At 33.0% G+C, this 22,042-nt stretch overlaps 3 protein-coding genes and 1 non-coding gene across 4 annotated transcripts; 2 read left to right on the plus strand and 2 right to left on the minus strand.

The window, feature by feature from the left end:
* Window positions 1-1,534: 1,534 nt before the first annotated feature.
* Window positions 1,535-4,787, plus strand: LOC105122319 (P-loop containing nucleoside triphosphate hydrolases superfamily protein). Its single transcript, XM_011021366.1, has 5 exons — window positions 1,535-2,121; window positions 2,338-2,407; window positions 3,323-3,485; window positions 3,892-4,155; window positions 4,406-4,787. The coding sequence occupies exons 1-4, from the start codon at window positions 1,638-1,640 to the stop codon at window positions 4,108-4,110; spliced, it is 936 nt and encodes a 311-aa protein (XP_011019668.1). The 5' UTR covers window positions 1,535-1,637; the 3' UTR covers window positions 4,111-4,155; window positions 4,406-4,787.
* Window positions 4,788-5,671: 884 nt separating this feature from the next.
* Window positions 5,672-6,869, minus strand: LOC105122320 (60S ribosomal protein L37-1). Its single transcript, XM_011021367.1, has 4 exons — window positions 6,756-6,869; window positions 6,534-6,669; window positions 6,040-6,141; window positions 5,672-5,928 (listed from the first exon to the last, which is right to left on the minus strand). The coding sequence occupies exons 1-4, from the start codon at window positions 6,756-6,758 to the stop codon at window positions 5,885-5,887; spliced, it is 285 nt and encodes a 94-aa protein (XP_011019669.1). The 5' UTR covers window positions 6,759-6,869; the 3' UTR covers window positions 5,672-5,884.
* A 1,497-nt stretch (window positions 6,870-8,366) lies between these two features.
* Window positions 8,367-8,439, plus strand: TRNAF-GAA (transfer RNA phenylalanine (anticodon GAA)). Its single transcript has one exon. It is a non-coding gene; the product is annotated as a tRNA-Phe (tRNA).
* Window positions 8,440-17,290: 8,851 nt separating this feature from the next.
* Window positions 17,291-21,218, minus strand: LOC105122321 (indole-3-pyruvate monooxygenase YUCCA6-like). Its single transcript, XM_011021369.1, has 4 exons — window positions 19,873-21,218; window positions 18,778-19,026; window positions 18,325-18,447; window positions 17,291-18,159 (listed from the first exon to the last, which is right to left on the minus strand). The coding sequence occupies exons 1-4, from the start codon at window positions 20,560-20,562 to the stop codon at window positions 17,917-17,919; spliced, it is 1,305 nt and encodes a 434-aa protein (XP_011019671.1). The 5' UTR covers window positions 20,563-21,218; the 3' UTR covers window positions 17,291-17,916.
* Between the last annotated feature and the right edge of the window lie 824 nt (window positions 21,219-22,042).

Consider the following 22,042-nt stretch of genomic DNA (forward strand, 5'->3'; position numbering starts at 1 on the left):
TGAACTAGTATATTAAACTTGTGAATTGAGTTATAGATTCTACTGATATTATAGTTTTTTTTAAAAAAACTTTTTTTATTTAACTATACGATAATAAGTATAAATAATTGCGAAATCAAATACAAACTCAATACCAAAATATTTTTTTTAGATTATGAAAAAAACAATTATAAAACTAAATTCTCAATTAATTCAGCATTTAGGATAAATATTTTAAAAAACTAATTAATAAAATTAAACTTACCATATCAGTGAAACAAGTCAATCATCCGAACATGTGAATAAGTCTACAAACTTTATAAAGTTTAATAACATAACCATCCTTTGAATTTTTTTTTTAACTCTACAAGAAAAAAATAAACAATAAAAAAACCAAGTTTAATTAAAAAATATATATATCAAACTCGTAAACCAAAACAAACTCACAAATCATGCTAACCTTATAGAATCACAAAATAAAAGGCAATAAATTATGATACTAAATTCTCAACCATTTTATTAAATCATTAAAAATAAATTTTTTTAAAAAACTAAAACAACATGGATTATTATTTTCATTTGTAATGCAATTTGTGTGGGTGAATAATAGTCTACTCACATCTTTTATTTTTTTATTTTTACTTTATAAAGTTTGATGACAATTTTTTTCTAAATTTTTTTTTTAACTATACCAGAAAAAATAAACTATAAAAAAAATAAAGCTCAATTAAAAAAAAAACAACTTATCAAACTCATAAATCAGACAATTTCAATTACCTTGACAAATCAGTAAACGATGCTAAGCTCATATAAATACAAGATAAAAATAAATAAATTATAAAATTTAATTTTTAATAATCCTGATTTTAAATAATAAAATTAATAATTAAGTCATTCATCCAAACCCGTGAATAAATTCCTAAACTTTATAAAATTTAATAATATAACATTTCTCTGAATATATATTTAGGTTTAACTCTATTAAAAAAAACAATGAAAAAAGTTAAATTCAATTAATAAAATTCACTAAACTCATAAACAAATACAAATTTATAAATCATGCTAATCTTATAAAAAGATAAAGTCATAAATATTTATTTTTTTTAAAAAAATTATTATGAAATGCTATTGGAATCTAAAGTGCAATAAGGTTAGGTGAATGATGATTTCATTATATTTTTAATTTTTGTTATTTTATATAATTTAATATTATGATTTTTTTAATTTTTTTAATTATATATAAAAATAAACTATAAATAAATTTTTTTTCACTAATCTATAAACTAGAGGATCTTGGGTTACAATGCAAATTATGTTAACTTCATAAAAAAATATAAAATTAAATATAATATTATTTTAATATTAAAATTAAAATAAATAAAAATAATTTTAAAATAAAGAATAACAAAAAAAGAAATAAGAGTTTTTCTAAGTGTTTTTTTATTAAAAAATATTTTTTATATTAAATCTATCCAGATGATGTAAAAATAAAATATTAAATTAAGAAAATATATATTAAAAAAAATACTTTAAAAAAAATAAAAAACAATACTCAGATTTATCTCTTTGTTGCCTCCTCCTCTCCCTCGTCAAGACCACACCACAGCAAGCATAGCTGTAGCAGATGCTTCCACCCGCATGCGAAGAAACACATAGAAATGGCTCTTTCTCAGCTACCAAAATTCACTCACTGCCCGCCTTCTCTTTACAACACCCATATCAACCTCCCTCTCCTCACCAAGCTCAAACTACCTACCCTTACAAGACTCAAATCCACACTAACCACAACAGAACCTATACCCATCACCGAAGCCCACAATTTCTTGACACCCCGAGAAGAAACCCAAACCCAATTTTCAATTGACAAACTATTTATCCCACCAGACACTGAGGTTTCAATCAACGAGAATAGTGGTCTAAGTGCTAGGATTTTGAAAGGGTCTAATATTGTGTTGAGCAAGTATGCAAGGGATGCACGGGTTGTTCAAGCTGAGTTTATTAAAAGTAGTGTCAAAACTGAAGATTGTCCTTCTGATGGCTTGCCCGAGTTTGCTCTTGTTGGAAGGTCTAATGTTGGAAAATCTTCTCTTCTTAATTCTCTTGTTAGAAGAAAGAAACTTGCACTTACCTCCAAAAAACCTGGTCAGTTCATAATAAACTTATATTTTTTTCTTTACTGATTCATGTCGATTTTGTGTTATGCGATAAATTTTGCAGAAAGAAATGATGGGATTTTTTTTTATTGTAGCATTTGTGTTGTGACTAGTGAAATGAATTGTATTGAATTTAGGGTACTCTAAAGGAGGAGACTTTGTTGCTTAGAACTCAATATTATTTGTGTTTTTGTTCTTGTTGAAGGGAAAACGCAGTGCATCAATCATTTTAAGGTCAATGATAGCTGGTACTTGGTGGACTTGCCTGGATATGGGTATGGTTTCAATGCTTTGGTTCGTTTTGATCATGTGCGAATTTTGTATAGGTGCAATATGGAATGGTGTTCTCGGGTTTAGAATCTATTTCCTGGAGAATAAACTAAGTTTAGTTGATAATGAAACTTGACTATCTGTTGGTTGATGCTTACAAGTACCTATTTCGCTTTCTCATGCCTTGCCGTTAATTTTACCACTCTGTTCTCTCTGTTTTTTTTTTTTGAATTTTAACTTTTGTTGTTGATTTATCTAGGTAGTCCAATTTATTGAATTTGCAATGTTTTCTCAAAATAATGTAAGTCTTCTATTCCATTAAGACAGAAAAGAGCTTTGAACGTGTATGAATTGCAGAGTGCAATGATGGATTCTGTCTTCAAGTCATTCTTGCTATTTCTGCTGGCAGTATTTAATGGTCTTGAATTTCTGTTGCGGCAAATGAACTCATTTTTTTTTTAAAATAATAAAGTTGTTACGGAAAGTAAATCTTTGTTTTTGATGCCTAAGCATCTATTTGTATTGCATTGAGCTCTTAATTTTTTCGAGTTTGTCCAGTTGTATTGGATTGTGAACTGCTTCTTCACGACTGTGTGGTGTTTCTATTCTATTGAGACAGTAAAGATGAATTTTCTTTGTGCATAGGATATATTTGTTTTATTGTGCTTACAATGCTCTACCTTGTATCCCTCATGCTTGCATACATCTTACTTGAAAACAATTTTGTGACAATCGTTGAGTTGATCTTAGGATTCGACAGCTGCCAAATCAAAGTTTGGTGTTTTCCTTTTTCTTATTATATTTATCATTTAGTTATTGCTTATGATGCTGATTTTTATCCAACCAAAACTTATAGGTCCATGTTCATCATTCATGTCAGAGAGTTTTAACTGTATTGCATCTGTTTCTGCTCTGAACAGGTATGCATCTGCACCTCAGGAACTTCGGACAGATTGGAATAAGTTTACTAAAGATTATTTTCTCAGTCGCTCAACCTTGGTCTCAGTTTTCCTTCTTATTGATGCTAGTATTCCTGCAAAGAAGATTGATCTTGAATATGCCAGCTGGCTGGGTCAGAATCAGGTAGACTCATCTTTCTTGCTAGAATGAGATAAAAGGAATGCATCAACTGATGACCTGCTGCGCCATTAGCTTTTGAGTGTGTTTTTTGCTGACGATGCATGTGCAATTACAGTTTATATCTTCTCCTTTCCCTAGCTGTTCTGGAGACTGTTGATTTTGGTTAGGGCGTTCCAGGCTTAAATTTGCACAACACTTGCCAGTGGCTTCAGTTGCATCTTCTTTTTCATGTATTGATATGAATGGACATTAGGGTTTCACCTCTGATTTAAATCTCCTCAGCTAACTTGCTAATAGTTACATGTAGATTAGAAACTCTCCCTATTAAAGATAGCACTTGCTATTATATGTAAGTCAAGGTTGGAGGGAAGGGGAGGATATCTATAAAGGTGATTTTCTTGTCTCTCAGGTTCCCATGACATTAATTTTCACCAAATGCGACAAGCGGAAGAAGAAAAGGAATGGTGGGAAAAGGCCAGAAGAAAATGTGAATGAATTTCAGGAGCTCATACGTGGCTTCTTTGAGACAGCACCTCCTTGGATTATGACCAGCGGTGTTACCAATCAAGGTCGTGATGAGATGCTGCTGCACATGGCTCAATTGCGGAACTACTGGCTCAAACACTGAGATAAAAAAATGTGGAATCAAATATGTTCGTTCCCACATTCCCTGGTGAGTATTCCTATATGAATAGAGCCATGTTTCCATTTACATCATGGACAGACCATTCTGGTAACATTGCCATTCCTAATCCTGGCAAGAATTGCAACTAAATTCCCAAATTTGTCGAGTGGATTACAAGATGATTATAATCATTAAGAAAGCTTTATACTTCCTGTTGAACTCCATGCATTTGATGCCCCATAGAAGATAGATGGGACGGAGACCTTAATTGACGTGAGGTGGCTGTTGTGTTTAACAGATTGCCGTCGTGCTCTAGCAAGTCCCAGAGTGCTAACTAATGCAAAAGAAGTGTAAACGAAAAACACATTGGAGGGTAGAGCTGGACAGGTTGAGCGGTTCACCATGCAGTATGGATTTGCTCCGGTGATGAGAAGGCAGTGCTGGAGTGGCTGTAAGTTTCGCTGGCTACAAAAATGGAGCGATGACTTGATTTCAGTGATTATAAAGTTTGAGTTTCACTCTCGCACTGGTTTAACCAATTAACTCCAGGATTTTTCTGTTAAAGTTGATTAAGTAGTAAATTCCGGGGATTAAATGTTTTGAAAAGCATGAGTACATGTAATTTACCTTAAGCTTATTTTGGCTTGTAGAATAAGCTGCGTAAACGTGATGTGTCTCTAGGCTTGTGGAGTGAACTTAGACCTGTTTGTTTGTGTTTAAAATTGATTTTTTTTATTTGCTTTAAATGAATATTTTTTTTTTGGTGTTTTTAAATCTGATGTTAAAAATAACTTTTTAACAATAAAAAAATATTCTTTTAATATATTTCTAAATAAAAAATATTATTTAAAAAAATCACAACTCTCAAATCGGCATCTGAATTTCTGACTGCTTGCATGCGTATTAACAAAACATTAACAAGGTCAAATCATGCTTGTAATATTTGAAACGAATATGAAAAAGACACCCTTCTCAAGTTCAATCCTCGTTAAAGCGATAGCAACAGGGCGTGAATGTTGCGGACGTTTAACCAATCAGGTGGTTTCACAACAGGTAGGTTTAGATTTCATCCAACGAAGATAATGCTTACCAGTAAATAGCCCTGAGCCATACATGGTCTAATGTTTACAACGAAAGTTGTGTCCATGGATAAATTGAAAATCATATGGGGCTAATCGAGAATCTCACTAGCACACCAGACGCTTCCTATGCCAGTGATGAATAAGATTGGGATCAGCAACATATGATCAAAAGCGGTGGGCAGGGCAGATGTATCCAGAAGAATTAGCGTGAAATTTTTGTTTTCCTTAACATGGTCTAACTATATTGAATCAAAATGATGCTTTGTAATTGAGCACAAAGCACACCGAGACTACAAAATCCTGCACTCAAGCCTCTCACAACATACACAATCAGGTTTGGAGCAAGTAAGCTCAGTCCTTAACATGGACTGCAGCTGGAATTGGCAAAGATTTTGTTAGTAAAAACCATTCAACCAATCCATGCTCTTTAAGCACCATAGATGCATTTCATTGCTGTCAAACTATCAAATATCATCCGAATGTAGACATAAAGGCGATGGGCAGACCTATAGAATACGTGAAAAGGTGATAACCATCCATAACCATACTAGAATGGTAAACTTTTTCAAGTCTCCATAGTTGAAAACATCTTTCAATGGCTAATAAGTAACAGCAATTAAACAACAATTCAAAACTTGTTTGCAAATTTAAAAGCATTGAAACAAAACAGACTTTCATTGCCCTTCTAAGCCTTACTATGCTGCTGCAGCTCCCTTGTTCCTTGGAGTAGCTTGAGTACCTAAATAAACCAAAGAATAACATATCAAAACTGAAACAACAACTCAGCAGGAGATTGCCCACAATCTCTGCCCCGATATTTCCCACAACAAAGAAGTGAATTGAATTTTACCTTCTCTAAAGTTAGTCTTGAACCTGCGTGGTAGGTGACGGAGGTACTTCATGCGGCCAGTTCCAGTGGTCTTTCTGCGGATAGCCTTCACACTCCAGTTATCTAGGAAACCAAAGACAAAACATTCATACAAATTCGTTACAGTTTGCCAAAAACAACCCTCAATTCCAAATTCGCTCAAACAGAAGAATTCCTTAAAAACAAACCCTATGATGCGAAAACAACATGCTTTCTGCGGTTGAAACAGCTCTATATCTCTCATTCTTATAATCAGAGTAAATCGAAAAAATGGTCTTAAAAGCTGGCCAAAGTAAATCAAAATACAAATCCAAAAAATCCCAAAAATGTTAAAAAGATTCAAAGAACATAAAGGCAAGCAACAAGATCATAACAATAAACACCGAAAAGCAATCGAGAAACCAAATCTTGCTTTAAATAATAAAAAAATAACATCTATCTATCAATTCTTGATCTATTAAAAGGGAGCAACTTACATTTTCTGACACGGGCAGCAGGAAAGGCACAAGCACTACAACGGCTTTTCTGGAGATGAAAGCTGCGGCGACCGCATCTCACACAGAGAGTGTGTGTCTTGTTCCTTCTCTTACCAAAACTCCCTGTTCCTTTCCCCTACAAAACAAACACGTCAGAATCATATCATCAAGCAACAAACGCTGTTGTTTACTATTGTTCAGAGGAAGTGAAAGGAGGAGTACCATTTCTTCTTTTTCTCGAGCTGCAAAAACCCTATCACCGGGGACAAAATTTTATGCCGCAGCGATAGTAAGGAATTTATATGGTGAAGATTTAGGGTTTTCTTAAAAGGACTGTTTTGGGCTGGTCATTATGCCGCCTTTAAAGTGAAATGGGCCTTTGATTCTGACTCATCTAATTCAATATTGGGCTTATCTTGTTGCCTTTGATTGCAGTCATAGCTGTCAGAACTGCCCCGAAGGTGCCTGAGGCATTGAATAATTAGGTTAACTTCTAAATCACTAATTAAAATGTATATATTTTTATTTTATATAAAAAAATATTGATATTACCTAATTGATTTTGTGAGATCAATTGAGTTTTTCTTAGATTAACAATTAGAGAGTATTTAAAATAGCAATAAATATTATTTATTTAAAAAATCAAATAACATATATAAAATTATTCTTAACATTAACATATCAAAATAAATTTAAAAAATAAAAAATAAAAAATAAAAAATCTTCAAAAACATGATCAAATTAAACTCAAATTTTTTAAAATAAACTTATAAATATAATCCGATTTCAATGTAATAAATAATTTAGTTCATGCATAAATTCGGTTTAATTTTTTAGTCTCTAGTTTACAGTTTACAAGTTCTAAAGAGAAAAAAAAAGGTTAAAGAAATAGTTGTATTAGCTTTACTTAACTAGCTAATACTTATCGCCTTCTAATTAGTTTTTTATTGGCTATTTGATTTAATTTGTAGTTAAAAAATATGCTTCATTGGCAGGTTAAATCATTTTTTTTTTTGAAAATTTTCAATGTATTAATTCAAATTTCAAATAGAATTTAACTGCTAAAAAATATTCAAAAGTAAATAGACGAGAAAATCTCAAATTTGTTATAATAATATAAAAAAATATATTCGAGAAACACTTTAAAAGCAATATCTACTATCCCCTCGAACACGCGTGAAGTCTCTTTTAATAATCAATGCAAAAGGCCACATTTTCCCCCACCCGCCACTTAATTTCTTCATAATGTTGGAGTTCAAATACGCACAGGGAACCTTGACCTCTGACTTGGTATGATTCTACTTGAATCCATGAGCTCTACCGTGGAAAAAAAGCACTAAAAATAAAACAAAATTTCATCACCCATATTGTGCTTCCATTTTGAATCAATTAGCCCACTTATGCCACAAGCACAGGTTGAGCTGCTGCAATCAGGCCCAGCTCCCAATTGCCTATTCTCCTCCTCTACAAAGCTTAGGAGGCAAGTGGACAATGGCAAAGATGACTTAAGTGTTAGCTAGAGTACATGACCACTTGTGTCGAATTATATGGCAATGCCTCTTTGGCCCATATCGATGCCCCAGTCAATTTTTCTATGTTGAAGCCTAGGAGTGATCATCTCAAAATGTTATTGATATTAATGATTCAAGCTCATTGCCTTGCCAACAAGGAAATCTCTAGAAGTATTCCTCCACCATCTATATTATTTTTTTCAAATAAGTGTTGTTACATGAACCTAAAAAGTGACAATGATATCATTTATGCTGCATGGACCACATAATCAAGTTCTCGAATGATTATCAACTTATAATGGAAGAGGAGGAGTCAGCAACAGCGGGGATAGCTCAGTTGGGAGAGCGTCAGACTGAAGATCTGAAGGTCGCGTGTTCGATCCACGCTCACCGCACTTGACTGCTTTTTTATTTTGTTGAAACAAAATGGGCTTTCCTAATTTTGGTTTCTGGGTGTTCCTGATCTTTCCAAAGCCAAATCCCTTTCAATAATTCCCTTGGAAGAGGTTGGAATTGCGCTCCAAAATGCAATACGCAACAAAATCTCACCCTTGTTGGTTTAGCATCGGCCAAAGGATTGATATCCTTGTCTATTTCATTTGTGATAATGGGAATGTCCTTGTATATTTCTTGAGTGGGAATTTTGATTGCAATCTAGAGTAAATGGACAAGGCAACAAAGGGAGATAGTGAATGAAAAATGGTTTGCTAGAACTAGGAGGAGCATGCATGTACTAGTAGAGAAAAATAGTTGACTTCGATGCCACTAGAAATAGAAAAAGCTAAACCATGCAAAAACATATGCTACTTCTTATGATTCAAGTTTAGAAAAAGAAAAAATAAGTATGTTCTTCTTCTTCTTCTTCTTCTTTTGAAAATGATAGCATCAATCATTCAAAAAACTAGAAAGTATCACTACCCAACACTCACAAAGATTCTAAAAGGAAGGGAAAAAAGAGAAAAAAAAAGTGAGCAAGTGGTTTGGATCTTCTCCTTTCATAGCAGCTGTCGCACATAGCTAGCTAGAGAAATTAAAACCTGTCCATTAACTCGGGCAAACTCAAAACCTACGTATAATAATCCTTGTGTTTTCATCTAGAGAGAAAGTGTACATGATCACGGACCTGCAAAAACACACTTCCACTTTGGAATCTATATACGCGTGAGGATGAGAGACAGAATGCGATCATCAAGTGTGCAACTAAAGAAGAATGGTCGTGGTCTTGCTGCGGTCCCAAAGTTTAGAGAGAAAGGAAGAGATGAGGATGATGGATTATAATGTGGACATTTTCACGTTCACATGAAGGACAGAAGCACTAGTGAGTTAGTGACATGATCTTCGAGCTCATGATCAGCACTGTGTCATTCTCATGTATATGCACGCCTTTGCTTGTCTTGCACCTTTCATACACACATGTCCTAATAAAGATCTAGCTAGCTAGCTCCCATCTACTCAGGAGTTTTGTGAGCCTTGGAGACTTCAAGCTTGCTGCTCGCTACTTGCTAATCCCTGTAGCATGGGGCCGGTCTGAAAAAGTGAGCTTCATGCAGTAGATGAATCGATTGGGATCGATCCGTGTGTTATCTACAGCCGTTGGTTGGTTGTTGGGTAGGAAAAGATTCAACAGAATATAGAGAATATGAATATATATATATATATATATAGAGAGAGAGAGAGAGATAGAGAACAATAAGAACCAGTCATAAATTGTAGATAAGAATTTATTATGACAATACTGGTCTAGCATAGTACTATCCATAATTTACTTATGTAAATATAATACTGTTCATATATAAATCAAACTTGATGGGAACCTTTTCTTTTCAATTAATTAAATTTAAATTTTATTTTCAAACAAGTAAGATTCTGTTTTAATCTTCTTGTACTTATATATAGGTTGAAATATTAATGTTGTTGTTATAGACATAATTAAAAATTGAAAATAAAAAAATTATTAATAAAAGTTTGCAGATGTTTATTGCTATTTTTTAAGAATAATAAAGTGCTAGCTCGCATTAAAAATGTTATTTAAAATCAAAAGAACAAATAATGATATAAATTATTATTTTTCTATTTAAGTTATTTTTCTTGATATTAGAGATCATATTAAACTTTTAAAAACAATATTAAAGATTATTATTTTAAACTTTTCTTGGTATTTATATCATATTTATTATTTATTGGGTAAAAACATTAATATTCATAAATTATCTATTAAGTTTCCGGCATCACTTGAGTATCCATTATCTTACTATTATTTAGAATTTAATAAAAAATAAAATATTATATGTGTGTGTTTTATATTAATATTAAGATATGTATATAATATAAATATATATTTCAGATTAAACTTGAGTGGTTTCTAGCGGGATTTGAATGTTGATATTTTACCCGTTACCTTGGGCTAAATAATAAGAGAAGCCCCCCCTAAATCTAACAAAAATTATTTGCAAAATGATGTGGTACCTTGTAGTTGATTCTTTCTTAGTTGATCCATTCCATAATTATAATTATTCTATGAAATATGATAATATTTAACTTAATTTGAAATATATTCCCATATAATAATGTCATGTAAGTTAATTAATAAGCAAGATTTAGTAAAAAAAATAAAATATTATTTCCAACTATTAATAAATAAACATTACCTAAAGATTTTTTTTATAAAAAAAAATATAAGTGCATATATAAAAGCTAGCAAGTTTAATTCGATTAATGATCTATATGTAAACCTTAATCTTAACCAATAACAAAAAATCTATAAGTTCAATTTAAATTGAACCTAATTAATCACATTTGATTAACCTACTTTTATTTGGTTTTAGGGTTTTTTTAACATCTTTACCAACATGTAAGTAGAGTAGTAAATAGTAAAGAATATGCACTGTTCAATATTTTTGAAAAAACAAATTCAATTTCAGAACAATAAAACTTCATTTAAAATGATATTTTTACATGTTGATTTTCTCTATTGTTTTTATTGAAAGGTTTATGGAACTAGTTGGATCCTCTCATATTATACCTGCTATCTTATTTTTTCATATTTGTTAAATTTATATTACAAAGTTTAAATAAAATGGATATACTTTATTATATGAAAAAAAACTTAAATCCTTATTGTTTTATATATCTAATCTAATTTAAATTATTAACTTAAAAATTAATGGTGATACTTGAAATATACTGTATTTTTTTTAAAAAAACTTGCTCTGGACTTTTCATCTTTAAAGCAAATTTTTTATTTTAAAGTAGTGTTTGAAATTGTGAGGTTGTTGTTTTTCGAGTACTTTTTATTTAGAAATGTATCAAAATAATATTTTTTATTTTTAAAATTTATTTTTGATATCAAGACATTAAAATTATCCAAAATCATATATTTTTTTTTACAAGACATTAAAATTATCCAAAATCATATTTTTTTTAAAAATTTAAAAATACTTTTTGAATGCAAAAACAAACACAATATAATAATATTTGAGGTATCATCACTCACGTCTTGATATTTACATGTCCAAATATTACAACAGGATAGGCTTATCCAATGCAAGCAATTTGTATATCTTTTCTATTTTTTAAGCAGATTCATTTTTTGTTTTTAATTTTTTTTCCCCAAGTGCCTATGAAAAGATAATATGGGATTAATATAGGCATACATGGAGGGCTACAAATGTGTAGATATGGCTCGATCTGACCTTGCCCTAGTCTCGTCGCAGACATTCCAAGGAATAATGGTGTTCGTCAATAAATTGAAACCAATCATGGATTTATACTGTCTGATGGATGACTTTTCCATGGACTAAACAACTCCCCACCATCTGATTGTGATACTGACCTTTGCAAGTCAATCATAAAAGCCTGGAAACTGGTCCATGTCAAACCGTTAGGACATCATCAATTTTTGTAGGTGTTGGACCACAGGGGCTAGCTAGCTAGCCGCCCAATCAAACTGGATGGTCAAGATCAGTGACCATGTGCACCATGTGTAACGTCCTCTGGGCTAGGAGAGGAAATTTTGTGAAAATTTATATGCCTTTCGTCTGCTTGTGGTTGTGGATGATATGAATACACACACCATGGCTGGACCACTACCGCTTTAGGGTTTTCCATGATAGAATACTCATTCCATCTGCTTATTTGTTATTGTGATGCATTTTAAAAGTATTTTCATAGAAAATTGTTAAAAGTTTTTTTTTTGGGATGTTTTCGCAAGGTTTTGAGGTGATAATATCAAAAAATAAATAAAAAATATTATTTTAATATATTTTCAAATAAAAAGTGTTTTAAAAAAAATTGATACCACAGTACCAAACAGGCTCATGTAATTTTTTAAAGTATTTTTTATTTTTAATATTAGCACATTAAAATTATAAAAAATACTATAAAAATATTAATTTAATGTTTTTCTTATAAAATTAACATACTTTTAAAAAATATCACATTTAGTAATGTATTATGTATTATTACAACACTCACAAGCTGGATTGACCACTAATAAATTAATAATTAAAATATAGTTGTGTTATTATAGTATTGTTAAATTGGCATCGTTATAAAATTGGGAAAGTTAAGGTGCTATATATTTTGTCATAAATAAAGGTTAGAGATTTAAGTTTCATAATTAATATTAAATATTAATAAATAACTTATGATTGAGTATTTAATATTCTTTTTCCTCTAAAAATATCTCTAAAAATATAGGTTAGGGGTTATCATTGTCATATTGCAATTTAATGGGTGTGGCATCAACAATTAGTGATTTGTTAATTATGCAACAATTAATGGCGATGGTGATGCTATTATTGTTGCTGTGATGACATTATTATTGTTAATAGTTATTTTAATAATTTCATCATAATAATTAGATGTAAAAGAGTTATTTATTTTTGAGCAATTAAGTTTCAATAATAATATTATGATTCTTATTAATGGAAGAAGATTTATAAGTATTTTTTCAAATAATTTTTTATTATCCTAAGCTTTTTTTAACAATGACCTTGCCTTTTGAGGTGTTTTCATAAAGGTTTATAGTCTAGGTCTAGTATCAAACCCACATCTTGAATTTTTTTTAAGGTCAAAACTATGCACTTCAGCCTTAAATCAAACCTATATCCTAATGCTATTAAACTTTATGCACATCCTGAGCCTAATATTAGGCATTGTTTAAGCTTAGATTTATAACTAGACTCAACACTTATCCTTCTAAGATTTTTAACTATCCTGGATTTTTTAACTTGGATCTATAATGCCAAGGGGTTATGTGCATCCTATTATTGGAGAGTTGGATATTGTTTTACTTATTGTATACAGTACTAGAGACTTACTTAATAAGCCTATATTCTATTTATACTCATAGATGTACAGAGATTCATAATTTTTTCATTCTTAACATATACATGTAAAAATATTTTCTCTTACATAACATTTATTATATACTAAAATAAAAACAAACAACCTTGTTCCTGAGATTTAATGCTTTATCATTTATTTATTGCATTATTTATATAAAGATACCAACTTTAGCATATTAGAGTCCTAAAACCCATAAAAATAGACTATTTTGCATGTATTAGAATTCTTATATTAAGTTACCACTTTCTTTAGCTATGGAGAATGGATCAAATAACAATAACACTTAATTAGATTCATTACCTAACCACAAAAAAATTCATATTTTTAAATATCTTGAATTTTAAAACATTATTAATTATAGATGTAAAGTTAAATGATCACTTTATCTTTATAGATATTTGTAGATTATAAATGATCACTTTATTCTTGTGGATATTTGTAGATTCAAGGACACAAAAAAAGAGGCTATATTTATTATTCTAACCATGACAATAAGACACAACAAAAGAGATTATATTTATTATTCTAACCATGACAATAAACATTATTTATATATGTTGTATTAGAAGAAGATATATAACAAGTAAAAATCATGATAATTAAAATGTTCTAATTAAAAAGAGATGAAATATTAATATCTATACTTGTTCCTTACACTAATAAATGTCATAACTCGATTTTAACTATTCATTTCAATCAAATTTTTAAAAAAATGAAAAAATTTCTTAGAAATGTTTTTTTTTCAACACAACTTTGCTAATTTTGACAGCCGGTTCCTATGGTTTTAGTATGAAATTTTAATTTTTTTTTCCTTTTATTTTATTAGCTCAACTATAGTGATGGAATGGATCGATGGGCCAATCCATTAGTGAATAATTTAGCAATACGGTATCATTTCCCTGTTTTTTTTTTTTTTTTTTAAAAATGTCTTCTCAACTTTTCAACAATTCCTTTAGAAATCTTTAGTATTTTTTTTTGGCAACAAATAATTAACTACCGGCATGTTTTTTCATCCACAGTTCGTCCTTAAACGCAATTACTAATGGATGTTAATGATTTTATAAAAGTTCAAGTCTCATCTAGTAAAAACGATGCTTGAATTCATGGTAATTTGTCCATCGACTGGGGCTCGAAATCATGCTGATAAATGGTATTTCACAAGCCTGAGACCTTTTTTTATTCTTTTCTTGAGAAGCTTAAACAATCATTTTCATTCCAAGGTAATTGGAGGAGAAAAGGGCGCATTGAATCTTAAAAAAGGACATTCTAAAACTCACAATATTGGCTAAAAGGCTAACAAAATCTTTTCCCATATCTCCCATACATTTGTTTACCATATCGAACAAGAAGACTATGGAAGCTCAAGATTGGTACGGTGCACAAAGGCTCTTCCTTTAGCTCAATGGGTCCAAAAGGCTTAAAGCATTATCTTTGGAATAAAAGCGGGGTGCTAGAAAAGCAAGCAAAAACCAAACCAACTTTAGATGTGAGAGTTGATTGGGCAGTCAAAAAGATTTATTTTTTTCTTAAACTAGTTGCAAAATAATTGCAAGAACAAAGAGGGGGGAAGAAACGACAGTTTATGGGGGGTAATAAAGGCCCAAAGGGGTCCATCGTAGATAGGCATATGGATCTCATGGGCCATGCAAGGAGTCCCTGCTAAGAGCTACCCTCCCTCGCATGCCCTTAAATGGAATTTGCAGGAGAAATAATGTCCCCCCCCCCCCATTGATGTTGATCCTTCCTCCTCTCATCATTGTTACTAGTGTAGTGTCCTCAAGATTCGATTTAATATTTTATGTGCCTATGCTCATCAACAACACTATGCGGTCGGAATAAACCCTACCACCTACTTTCTTAAAAATCCCAACTACCCTCTTCCATGTAATTATACACATACTGTCAAAACCAAGCTCGTTCAACTATATATATATATATATGTAAAAGGAAAAAAAAGAGAAACATGAGAGGAGAGAGGAGCCAAATTTCATGGTCCATTCATAAGTAAAAATAGTACCTTCTGGCTGAAGATGGTGTTGAATATCTAATAATAAGTATAGGATAGTATAAATTTACAAAAGCTTTATGAACAGAAACATTCCATTCCTCTCTTGCATTAAAATCTTAAAAAATGAGACTTGAAAGGAAAAAAAAAACAAGAACAGCTAGAACTCCTGGTTTAATGACATGCATGCCGAGTTTTGTGATTGTAACGTGATCAATTAATTATTCTTGTTCTTACAACTTATTAATTACTAGTTATTGAAAAGGGAATTTAAATATATTTTTATCTAAAACATAAGCAAGATGAGGGGGAGAGAATTAGGAGCATTTGACCATGTTCAAGGTCGAGATTTGCTATTCACTAGTTGAACAAAACCAGCTTCTTCATTCATAAAGAAACTTCAAAGTCTCCCCCCACCCCCCGCTCTTGTTCATACACTTGGGATGGGGAAAAAAGGTAATTAAAGGCCAATTTGAGCAAAAAAGACATGGCACAATAATGACTTCGGATACAAACCACTTTCACATAACAACAATACCAAAAAGCACAATCAAGAAAATCATGTTAAGTGATATATATAGATAGTGATGGGAATTTTGAAGCTGTTTCCATTCCTCTTAATTTGGGATTATATATGGGATTGAACTAGATCCTAAAATTTTACTTTCGGCGAAGAATATGGGGTTCCATTGAATCATTTGCTATTATACTTGTATGTACTTACTTTAAGTTTAACGGAAAATCAAATCTTTTCTGGATTTCTTCTTCGATTTTTTACAGGCATGTCTTTTTTCTTCCTTTTTTTTCCTGTTCATCGGGAGATCTGATGAGCGAGTCTTTGGATGCTATAGCGATGGACAGTCTCCTCTTTGTTTTAATTTTCGCCTTTTTTCATGATTCGATAACCCGTGGATTCTGAACATAATTTCAGGAGAGGCAGAAATAGTTAAGTGTGTGTATATTGAATAAAGAATTTGGTTCTCTCCATATATACATATATACATATACATATATATATATATATATATATATATATACACACACACACACACATATTACAATCTGCCTATTAAATTAACAAAGATAGAAGTACTGTAGTTGATTTTAATTTCCAGGTTAATTTGTTGTCGCTGGGTAATTTTATGTCTGCTGCCATGTCTAGCAGCTGTCATATTCAGAAAGAATCGGACACACTAATTGCCGATGCCATATATATCTTACGGCAACATGTAGCTAAAGTCGAGAAATCTATACATGCGTACAACTTTTCTTCTGATGGTTTCCTTTATATTTGTGGGTCAGAGAACCTTCAGTCCCACCTGATTATGTATCACAATTAATCCATTTTAACTTTTTAAGGTTGATGAAAACTGTAATGGCTATCAAGAGCATCCATATTGCTTTAAGATCACTAGGAAGATTCGAAGGATATCACATCTGCTTGCCCATTTCAGGCTACGCACTTACTTGATGGGAAAAAGAAAAGGTCATAATCTTTCGTGTTGCTTCCATGGTTTGTGGAAACACTAATTTGCACAGAGAGCTCAGCTTATGTAAAATTAAGCAATATCTCTAATATTAATTTAGACGGTACAAATTTGAGAGCCCAATTGGACATTGAAGTGTGTACACCAGCCTGCCTGTAGTGGAATTATAAAAGGAAGCAATATATTTAATAGGATTCTGAGGACTTCTGAATGTGCACATACGGGTTCTGATGAAAGGTGGTGGTCCTGCTGCTTGCTGATACATTATGAAAATCAAGATTATAGCACAAGTCACAAAAAAGAAAAAAAGAAAAAAAGAAAAAAAGAAAAAAAGAAAAGAGCTAGAGGCATCTGATCAGACCTCAAGAAAAGAAGAAATCAAGCTAATTCCTTGCACAAGAAATCCCAAATCCAAGAATATATATGTAAGGATTTCATTAGAAGTCATCAATTCCTCCTGTTGAAAGTCACCATGACATACATCCATCCCAAAACAAAGCCTAAAAATGAAGCATACAAAATTAAGGGCTACATCAGAGAAAAACTTCAGAGGGTTAAACAGTCTCATCATCCCAAACCCAGCAATGGAAGGGCAAAACAAAGGTTAAGCGCAATCATATCATCACCTAAGCAAACAAGTGCCAAACAATCTAGCTACCACCTTCTTCATCCTTTTCCCTCTCTAAAAGTCATACCTAATCAGAGAAAAAATGTGTTGTACAAGCTGTACATGATGATCGATCATATAGCTGAGGTCCCCCCGAAAAACAACACAATTACACCAACCTTCTTTCACTTTCAGACCCCTCCTTCCCCAGCTAGGCTTAATTTGGTTGGTGTCATCTTGACAAGATAAGGGTTTCCCCCTCCTATGTAAACCCTTTTAGTTTCTCCACCATTGGAGGATGATATGTCGACTTTGGTACCATCAGCCATGTTGTGTCTATTGGCATATACCACCCAAAAAACGCCTCAGGCTATAATTCTTCAATCAACATCCTCTATAAATCTAACTCAAAACAGGAAAAACTTCATGGTGATGGTGATGATGATGATGATTTCAACAACAGTACTGACCGTTGATGATGATCATATGGTGCCGCTTTTTCTTTCATACACCGTTCGAGGTCTTCAGCTATTCTTTTTGCATCCATTGAAGCTCCTAATATTCCACGTTTAGTGAACCCCACTGCATATAGCCCACACTCTCCTTTCCATCCATTTGGAAATGGTCTTTTAGGAAACCCATCTTTCTCCGAGAACATGTCTTCTTCCTGACAATTCAAAAAATAAAATAAAATTAAAAATAAAGCCCATATGCTCTTTTTATTTAGCCTTTTGATCATCAACTTGGTGCAAAAATATTAACATATATATCCTCAAGAATCAAGAAGCTTAGACAAGAAAGGAAATGAAGGGGAAAAAAAGAGAGAGTTTACCTTCAGCCAAGACGGCACATTACTTTTGTAACCTGTTGCTAAAATAATAGCATCAAAATTCTCCATCTTCCCATCAAGAAACTCAACGGTATGACGTTTTAGCTTCTTAATTCCTGGACATACCTAAAACAACAAAGGGAAATTCAGGAATTTTAGGGCAAGAATATAATTTCTTAGAGACACTAAACAAATGGGAACTTGTTAGATAGGGGAAAAAGTGGGGTTACATCTTCTTCTTTTTTTCCCTTCAAAAATATGAAAAATTGAAGAAAATAAATTAAAACGGAGTTAGAATTACGCGACACAACCAATGAAATCAAGAAAAGCAAACGGTACGATTGTTTGGCACAGTAGGATCCATTTCAAAACATACATATGGTGCCAGAGAGTGCAAAATGAAAAGTGATGTGATACACACACACTATATGATACGTGATATAATTGTGAAAGTACCTTAACGTCTCCACTTTTGATCTTGGCCAGTGTCCCAACATCTAATACTGGGGTCTTCCCGGACAAGTCCTTGAGTTCAAGGGGACCCAATTCCGGCCGTTCCAATCCCAATCGTGCCGTATCACCTAGCATTAGCCTCGACACTATCAGCAGGAACCGGTCGACAAGGCGCATGGGCAGCCACTTGAGCAAACACATGGACAACCCGAAAGTTGATTTGCCTAGCATCTCTCGAGGCAGAACATGCACCTTCATTCAAAACAAAAACCATCCCTCAAAAAATTAAAAGAGAAGTTATTACTACTACAACTCAAAAGGCTTAAAGAATGACTAAAAAAGAGCTTGAGTTGATCTTGGTGAGCCCCCTCTAGTTTCCCTAGTGGTGTGTAAATATGGGCTAATTCATGCCAGGCCATAACTGAACATGCATGCCTGGAGGTCTTTACAGAGAAAAATAAAATTAATCAAAGGAGCATAAAAAAGGGAGATGTATGATTATGACAATATATGTAAGATCCTACGACTCTGACCAATGTTGCGCATGCTTGGGCATCCCAAGAAAGTGAAAGATCAATTTTTTTTTGTATTTAAATCTACATATCCCTATTGTTTCTTCTTTGATCATGTTACAAAAAAAAAAAAAAAACAAGAAGAAAGCTGTTGGAACGTGAAAGTCACTATGCACACCCTGCCAATTGGAAATTGTTCTAAAACTCCTATGAGCCTCAAATACATGCCAAGATAGCAGAAGTTTTGAATGATTTTATTTTATAAATTAAAAAAAACATTTTGCAAACATTTCCAAAACCAGGGATTTGAATGTTCGAATTGAATTTTCCAAAAAGAAAAGAAAAGAAAAACAGTGTATCTTATTGTTGAATAATCAAAACTAGCTTTTCTCCCCAACAGGACTTCAGAATAGAAATTCTCCAAAGGCTCGAAGGAAAAACCAGTCCTCTTTCCTCGTCAAAAACATGCGGAATTGGACTGAGCATAGGCTTAAAAACCAACCTTTTAAGGGTTTAATTTTTGCTATAAGGTTTTCAAGAGAGAGAGAGGGAGAAGACGATGCTTGATTAAGATGAGTATACTTACTGTATCTCTAACAACAAGTGAAGGCTTAGCTCTATAATTGCAGAGATCCAAACAAACTTCCATTCCTGAATTCCCACACCCCACCACCAAAACCTTTTTGCCACTAAACTCCTTTCCACTTTTGTAATGACTTGTATGCCGAATATCCCCTCCAAATTCTCCCATTCCATCAATCTTTGGCACCACTGCCTCCGCATTCTCTCCGGTCGCCGCCACCAAACACCGGCACACGTACTCAGTCTCCTCTAACTTTTTCCCAACAGTCTTCACGCGCCAAAACCCAATAACTTTATCATAGTCGGCAGGTGACACAGTCTCATTGAACCGTGGTCTAATCTCAAACTTGCGTGCATACGTCTCTAAATAATGAATAAATTGTTGCTTAGTAGGGTAAGTTGGAAATTCACTAGGGAACCCCATGAGAGGAAGCTCACAGAATTGTTTCGGTAAGTGAAGGCGTAGGCGATCATAAGTCTTTAACTGCCACAAAGATGCTATACAACTAGATCTCTCTAGTATCATACTCGGGAAACCTTTGCTTCTGAGACATGCTGCCACGGCAAGGCCAGAAGGACCAGCGCCAACAATAACTGGACCAGGGACAAAAACACAACGTGAAGATTTACTCATGATTTTGTCAAAAAGAGGATCATGAGCTTGTTTGCCCTCTATTTCTCTCGAGCAGTCCATGAACAGTGCAAAAACTTAGTACAATATACGAGCGTGGTTGAAAAAAAAGAAAAGGGTTATATATCAACACACTGATTAACTGTATTAGCTATAACTAATACGAGTCAAAGCTGGTTTGGTTGTTGAGCTCAGGAGAAAGGGCAAAATGAAGAGAAACCATTAGGCAATAAAACGTGTAATTGCTTGTGGATTGAGGAGAGAGTAAGTGGGGGACTAAGTTGAAAGATTAAGCCGAGATTTAGTGATGAATTTCTCTCTTATCTAAAGGGAGAGTAGGCTTTGTGAGGGTCTTGTGAGGGGATTCCGTAAATATTGGAGTGGATTAAGAGGACTTATGCACTTACGAGAATAGGTTTTCGTTTTGTTTTTTTGAAAATCTTTGTGTTGTGTGGTGTTGTTCAATGGTGGTTAAATCCGGAAGATGAGCAATGAAGTACGGGGCAAAATCAGCATTCAGGAATGAATGTGAGGGAGAAAGAGAGAATGGGGGGGGGGGGGGGGGGGGGGGGGGGGGGGAGTGAGAGAGATGGTGATATGTCTATAAATATTCCTTTTGTTCATAGAATTACAACTTAAATATGAGAAAGGGCTTGAGTGGTAAAGTGTGGTTATACTAGTGGAGATATATTTATATGCATCGACTATAGAGTACGAAATATTTAATTAACATTTACCAACACAATATACATAGGGCTTTAGCTATGCTCCAAGCCATATAAAGAATGATCTTTATGTATGTGTGTGAGTGAACTTAAAATACAGATCCATCGACGTCACTCCACTTGTCACAGGAGAGAATGGGAGATGTTATTGGGTATGGATTAGTAAAACACAAGTGAAGATCCTTGAAGCACTTCACTTCCTCGACAAATCAAGTCTTCAACTACTAGTCACGATAATATATGAGGATTAGTTTAATTAATTAAGAGCCACTAATCTAGAAGGTTTCTCCTCCTAGCTAGCTAGCTACCTATAGGCACTGTGATTTCCATGTTGAATCTAGCTATGTTGTCGATGGAGGTGATGTAATTCTGTGGGTTGGCAATGGGTTGGACCAAGGACCAACTTGGGCTTTGTGTGGAGTGTGAATTGTAACCAAGATGTCTTCCACGATGAACTATGAGGCAAGGGTGTAATCATGGACAGACATGGAGGGCTGACTGAGGCCAGCAAAAAGTGAAAAACATATTGAAGTGAAAATATTTCCATTCATGTGTGTTTGATTCGAGTAATTATGATGTGCCTCGAATTCCAAGTGGACGTGCTCATAGTATCAGAATCTCCATCAAGAAAAAGTCATCCATTAGAAAATCAACTACCTCAACTCAATTTGAATTGACTTCAGATTATACTCGGAGCAACATTTCTGATGATATTGTGTTGGTCAAGCTACTCATTGTTACGCATACAACCGTTAAACTACATACATAATTCCCTCTAAGCTATAGCCATCTGCCTCCTGAGAACGATGTTGGCAAAT

The sequence above is a fragment of the Populus euphratica genome, unplaced genomic scaffold (assembly GCF_000495115.2).
Source record: "Populus euphratica unplaced genomic scaffold, PopEup_1.0 scaffold19.1, whole genome shotgun sequence".
Classification (NCBI taxonomy): Eukaryota; Viridiplantae; Streptophyta; class Magnoliopsida; order Malpighiales; family Salicaceae; genus Populus; species Populus euphratica.